We start from the raw sequence: 7,122 nt of genomic DNA on the forward strand, positions 1-7,122 counted from the left end.
CCCCCCGAATTAAAAGGAGGGAAAGGGCATTTGAAAACATACCATTTCCTATGATAAATGGTTGCAAGTATCCAGATGACGCACATTCATCCCAAAAGTGAACCAGGGAGGGAGAAGCCCTGTGCGTTATTCCTGTGGCTCTGCGTGACCCTCGCCCTTGCTGCACGTAGACACATGCTCGGGGTAGATGTGTGGGAGGAATGTCCCTGAGCTCCAGCACGAAGCTGAGCACCAACATAGGTTTGTGGGATCAGGACCTAACAGCTACAGCAAGGAATAGATACAGGAGGTGATTTGGGATCCCTGGGAATTGCAGTCCCAGGCTCCATCCTGCAGTGACATCCAGAGGGAAGGTGGTAGAGCACCTTTGCAGAGTCAAAGGCTTGCATGGAAGGAGGCAGGAGAAGGATCATGCTGTGTCTGATTCACTAAACGCTTGTTAGCGGAGGCAGGTGAGAAGAATTTAACAAAATGAAGAGCAAAATAACACTCTCCCCCTGATACAGAAGGATGCATGGGGGAAACAGAGATCCAGCTAGCAAATAATCACCCCCCCCCCATCCAAACATGTTGCAAAAAATCCTTAAGATTGCAAAACTAAGCGCTCAGAAATTGGGAAATCTCAGTACTTGTGTTGCCTGTGCAACTTTAAATCAGCCTCATTCTGCTTATGCGTTATATTATAGATTTTAATTACAGGATCACATGATACTTTTCCCACGGGATTCCTGTCTCGTTCAGTGCACAGGATGGACAGTGCTAACTTAATGAGCATCTCTTCAATATTTTGTTTTCTTCATGTTCTTTGCATTTCCTCAGGCCTTGCTTATTGCAGAGCATTACATTCTGCTCTGAAGAAAGAATTCTTAATTTCTTGATGGGCTTTGCTCTAATATTTCTGCCATAGCATTTGTATACAGTTCGTTGCAGTGCAATATTCCCAAGAAAGAAAGAATCGACTTAAAAAAGAGTACGGAGACTGACTGTAAGGTCAGTGTACCTTCTTTGTGTCACCTACAGCATGATTTTTTTGCTGTCTTTAGCCTCATGTTCAGACCTGTGATCCTGTTGGCTTCAGCTGCAGCTGTGAATATTTAGCGCACGTGCAAATCAGAAGCCAGCGTCTTTGCTGGGCACGGAAAATGAGAGAAGTGAAAATGTGATTTGGAGAGATTTCAGCTGAGTCACATATGAGCCATGTAGCAGAAACATATATAAAATGCAGTTTACTCAGGAAATGATCAGGTCTCCCTTGCTTTGGTCACTTCACCCCTTCTGATTTCTTGCAGCGGTGGATTTGGGGATATATAGACAATGGTCTTTGTTCCTTCAACTCCCATACATCTCCAGAGGAGGTCAGCTTGTGTACAGGAGGGTTCATGTAAAAAGAATAGCATCTTCAGCCGTAACTGAATGCTGTATCATAGTGCATATGAAGAAGTAACTCGAATGCTGTATTTCCTAACTTTCTCACTCTTCACATTGTAACCTTAATAATATCCTTTTGTTTGTCTCTAGTTGTGTTTATAGTTTCTCGGATTTCTAAAAAAAGCAAACCCCGAATAACCCTGCCTTCCCAAATTTTTCTTTGCAATATCATACAAACTTCCACATGGACTCCTTTTTACTCAGGCCTCTGCCATCCTAGTGAATGGAGCCATCGATGGAGCAATTCTTGATCAGGACTGGCGTGGGGATAGGTGGGGAAGTCCTGTGTTTCAGCATTATTTGCAGAAAAAATGCTGGGAGTTGTGACTCCTGGATTTCATTCCAGTCTCTGGGCAAGTGTCTTTGTAGGGGCACAGACTCTTCTGCCCATTTTTAGTCAGAATGCTTATGATTTGTTCATATTTGGCTGGATTTTCATGGCAACATCTCTCACACAAAAGCCACTCCTATCCCAAAGTTCAAGTCCTTACTTCAAAGCGTGGAACTGGTACAGCTTTTCAAAGAAAGGCTCCTCAGAGTTTAAGATTAGTGAAACAATATATTTTTCCCAGCAGAAGAGTTTCAACTGAAATTTTAAAAACAAATAAATGCATAAATCACAATTTAGCCTGAGACAGACGCCCAGCATGGACAATTTCAGCCAGAACGTTTAAAGTTTGGCAAAGCTGTAAGAGACTAAAAATCGTCTCATCGTGTGAAGTGTGTGGCATACTTCATACGAGGCGATATTATCAGCTGTAAGTAATCCAAGCTGCCCATATAATTCATAGACATAGATGTTAGGGAAGGGAAAAACATTTTTAATACATCAATTAGTGCTATGTCCCAGCCTGAATAGAACTATTGAACAACCCCCCACAAAATCTAGTATCTACTTCAGCGAGTGTCTTAACACTGAAGTTCCCCAAAGCACAAGTGAATCATTTAGCTACTGGTAAATATATTTAACTATATGTAGCTGAATTTCCTTCGGACAGACTGTTCAGTGACTCTCGAATACAGCACCAGTCTGTTTTCTTGCATCCAACGATTATGCATTGACTTGATGTGCTAGAAAATTCCCTATCAGACATATGCAATAAGCCAAGGGAACCTTTTTCTTTGGTAGTGACCTTACAGCATAAAATGACAAAGGAAATTGCAATATTTGTAAGTTATAAAATTATCCTATAATCCTTTAAAGTAGATGTCAGCTTGCTATACCCACAAGGAGTTAATCTATCCATGATACATTATGATCTTTAATAATTGGAAGCGATTGACCAAAGTGCTGTAAACCTGGGAGAAATTTGTTGCCTTATTTTCTGTAAACCACGAGCACAGCTTATTAATTGAGAAATGAACATTAACTGGCATTAGCTAGCATCTGTAAACTGAAAAAGAGAAATGACCATGGTAGGCATTCAGCTGTAAAAGGTAGAGCTGCAAAGCTGCAACAGGTAAAATTGGTTTTTAAGCGCGAATGCAAAACCATTTTAGTCGGCTGCTGGCAAATGACCAAGTCTAGGGCTTTTAATGAGGCTTCTGCATCAAAATAAGTGAAACCACATGGAATTTTAATTGTTCTTGTTCTAAATATGAAACACACTGAAACAGTATTCTTGAATCTAGCATGTTAGCATATATATTGGCATATTAACATGACCACTTTTCTGTTCTAAACCTATAGCTCTCAGAAAACTTGTGTGCCAGGTTACGTTAGAGAGGAATCAGCTTGGAAGATTTAAAAACAATTTAACCTGGACTCTTTCAGATGTAAAGTTCGGGGGTTTTTTAAATATACATTTTTATTCCAAGCACGGTGAGCTGATCAGACTGTATAGGAAAAGAGGATCACTTGCTGTGCTTGTTGCCATGTTTCTCTTTCTGGTGACACAAAATAAAGTCTCTTCTCTTTACAGAAGTGTGGTTTCGCAATCTTGCGGCCACGATGTAGGGCAGAGGATCTGTGCTTCACCCATTTAATTCAAGCTATCATGAGAGTGGGAATTCACAGATGCAAATTGTTTTCTTGCTCTGACGGAGGAAAAATTAGCATAAATCTTTAATCCTGCTGGGGAGAGGAATAAATAAAATATTTACTTGCACTGTCATGTTAGTATATTGCTGATCAACATCGCTATTTGTGTGCAACTAGATATACAAAGATGAGTGCCATATCCAGAAAAGCTATTTATCTTCCCAGTTCAGCAAAGAGCTAAACCTATATAAATGAATATGCATCTGATGTTTCCAAGTTAGAACCAAAATCAACCTTAACACAAGGAGGTAGCACAGAGAGAGGAGGAGAAGGAGGGTGAAAATGCATCAGTGAGATTGCGTAGCAGTGAGGACAGCAAGAACCTGAGTTTTAGAGATGACTTTAGAAAGTTTCTGGAATCACTTAGAAAGGAGACTTTAGAACAGGCATCACAGAAAAAAATTTCTGATCTCCAAAAATATTTTTACACAATGGTGATACAGAAGGCTGGGAACAAATGGCAGCCTAGTGCAGGGAGTTATGGAGACAGCAAAAGGCATTTGGGCAAAAGTGATGTTGGAGAAGTGAGTATGCAGGAGCTGTGTAGATACAGCCATGAGTGAGATAAGAAAGGATTATGGTTATTTGGCCTTTGGGTAAATAGGGTTGTGCTTTACAAGCAACAGTAATAACAAACAAGTGTGGATTTACTAGAGTGTGTAAGGAGGTCTGTAGCCCCACATTAGAAATGCCTATGTGTGGAGTGCATATTCCCAGTCATTTGACACATACATGATCTCTTGGCAGCACTTGTACAGATAATATTTGGATCTGGCCCTGAAAGGGAGATTACCTTTTAATGGGTAAAACTGTGTGGATAGTTTGTTATTAAGAAAAAAAAAAAAATATTGGTTGCAAAGAAACCAAAAATGCTGATGTTGTTCTACACTCTTACGAGTTCTACCTTTGATTATGAAAGTCTTATTTGGCTTCTATCAGGGTAAACTAAGAGCAACTCTCTTCATGTTGGGAGAGTTGCAATAACAATTAAAAAAAAAAAAAAAAAGTAACATAAGCAGTAGCAGATTGAAACTCAGTATTTTGAGCAGCTGGGGAAATTATGTTCTAACCTTATATTTCCAGATATGTATCAGACCTGTTCACAATATAAAGGATAGTGTTCCAAAATTACAGCTTTGAATCTGGGTGGTATTGCCTCCGGCTATTGTTTGCAGTTGGGAACGAAAGAAGTTGCATCAAGTAGTAGAGTGTTTGCTGTAAAGGTACAAGTTATATTACATTCCATGGGGCTGTGGTTGGAGGGGTTGATGATGGAGACAGACCCATTCACCCGTAGGTCACTGATTCAGTTCCAGATAAAGATAATAGTAATCACATTGTCATCAGAGTTAAAAATGGGCTTTTACTGCCCGTTTAAAGCTCTGTACTCAGTATCTTTTGAGATGGTGGATTATAATCCCCAGGTTTCGGGCTGTGTGATTTGGACACTTGGCTGGCTATGGCCCAGGTCCTCCAGCCTGAATCCAGGCTGTACCTGAACTTTGCCCCCCTGCTGCTTTTAGATCTCATTGAAGGTGTGGGTTAAATGAGCTGGTAGAACAGGAGAGAATAGTGATCTAAATCACAAAATGTGCTACACAAGGTGGCAGGATCTGTTGAGTCTGTGGCTTATGGTGGCAACCACCACTGTGGGTGCTATAGGGGGCCAAGGGCAGAAGGGCTGCAGGGATCTTCCTTCTACACCGTAGTGTTGGTGGGTCAGATCCAAAGCCTATCTGCAAGGAAAAGCATTGCTTCATCTTATCTTGAGGATACACCGAGTGTTTCAGTGTTTAGCACATCAGTTTGGCATCTAGAAGGTGCCGTATTTCCCTTGTATTTAAATTGGATTCAGTAGGTTGGCAAAGAGGTGAGTGAACCCTTGGATCTAGAGGACTGTAAAGTTGTAGAAGTGTCAGCTGGGAAGCGCAGGGAGAGTCCATTTGATTTCATGATTTTTCTCCTTTATTCACATCAAAAAGCTGTCTACAAATAAGTATATATGTATCTACTGCATACTGGTTCATGCATTTTTCTCCTCCTGCACTGTACTTCTTCATTAGGCTTTTTCTCTTTCCCCCTGTCCCTTTTCCCACACCATTTTTGTTTTCCACTTTTCTGGCTCTCAGTGTGAGCTTTCACCATCTTTTTCTTGCGCTCCTGTCCATCCCACAGTCTCCTAAGCAGATCACCAAGCTACTAACGTTTGCTTTCCAGTTCTGCTCCGAAACTTTGAGTGTTTGATGTGGGATTAGAAATTAGGCAAAATGAGTTTACCCATCCCTGTTTCGCGTTAGACTCCAATTCACAGCATTAGCATCCAGACATTCACAGTAGCCATAAACTGTGTGGTCTTTTTTTTAACCAGACTGCACAGACTACATATAAAAACAACCTTTTTCAATGGCAAAAAGAGTGCTGGGCTTGTAATTTTCCATCAACTGCACTGAAAAGTAAAATTTGCATCTTTGCTATCAGCTCAGTGGCCTTGCTTATCCTTCGGATGCAGCAAATAATATTTTTCAGCCATAAGAAGTAGCTGAGCAGATTCTCACCTAAATAGACCGATTTAAGGGAATAAGTGGGGCTTAGTCACCCCCGGTGTAACTCCCCTGGTGTCTGTGATGCAACTAACTTGGTGTTGCCAACTCTTGTAGTTTTATTACAAGTTGCACGGTAATTTCTGCTTTTCTCGAAACCCCAGCTCCTGACGGCGTGTGCTGAGGTGGGAATCTCAGCTTCCATGTGCAACCAGATCTGAATTTCTCAAGAGGCTATAGCAAAAAAACAGAGACACGTAACCCTCAACACTCAGAAACCAGAAGGCAAATCAACTCCAAATCCACCTTCTTCTTTTTGGTTCTTTTTCAATCTCCCGATTTTTGAGATTTTTTTTTTTTTTTCCTCCCAGCCTGACTTGTGACCTTTGAACACTTCAGGTTGGCAATGCTGCTCCCTCCATTGGCATCAGTGGAGTTAGACCAGGGATGAGTTTGGCCCAGCGCTTGCAGAAGACAGGTGTATGACTCTGTTCCTTGCAATGTATTATTTGATATGATCTGCTGTTCTCTTGGGGGCCAAAAGAAGTGGGTTTTCTTAGAAAAATAAAATTCTATCATCACTTGATACAAAAAATGGTATTTACAGAATTGTTTTCCCCCGTCTTTTGTTATAATTTTTTAGGTGCTTCAGAGCTGGGCCCATTTTCAGATCCCAGGCAGTTCACAAGCATTTCATCCCTCACTGAGAGCCGCTTCTCCAACCCACGAATGCACTATCCAGCCACCTTTACCTATACACCGCCAGTCACCTCAGGCATGTCACTGGGTATGTCCGCAACCACTCACTACCACACCTACCTACCACCACCCTACCCCGGCTCTTCCCAAAACCAAAGTGGACCTTTCCAGACCAGCAGCACTCCATATCTCTACTATGGCACTTCGTCAGGATCATACCAGTTCCCCATGGTGCCGGGAGGGGACCGCTCCCCTTCCAGGATGCTTCCTCCGTGCACCACCACGTCCAACGGCAGCACGCTGTTAAACCCTAACTTGCCCAACCAGAGTGACGGTGTGGAGGCGGATGGCAGCCACAGCAGCTCCCCAACCGTCTTGAATTCTAGTGGCAGAATGGATGAGTCTGTTTGGAGG

General features: G+C 41.9%; 1 protein-coding gene across 1 annotated transcript in view; it reads left to right on the plus strand.

The window, feature by feature from the left end:
* LOC104157912 (runt-related transcription factor 2-like) overlaps nt 1-7,122 on the plus strand; it is a gene marked incomplete at its 5' end in the record, with an annotated part of 153,435 nt that overhangs the window by 73,892 nt on the left and 72,421 nt on the right. Inside the window, one exon of the mRNA XM_009695455.1 lies at nt 6,653-7,117. Within this exon, the coding sequence (XP_009693757.1) occupies nt 6,653-7,117 (465 nt within the window). The remainder of the gene's footprint in view (nt 1-6,652; nt 7,118-7,122) is intronic.

This window comes from Cariama cristata, unplaced genomic scaffold (genome assembly GCF_000690535.1).
Source record: "Cariama cristata isolate BGI_N322 unplaced genomic scaffold, ASM69053v1 scaffold8582, whole genome shotgun sequence".
In the NCBI taxonomy this organism is placed as follows: domain Eukaryota; kingdom Metazoa; phylum Chordata; class Aves; order Cariamiformes; family Cariamidae; genus Cariama; species Cariama cristata.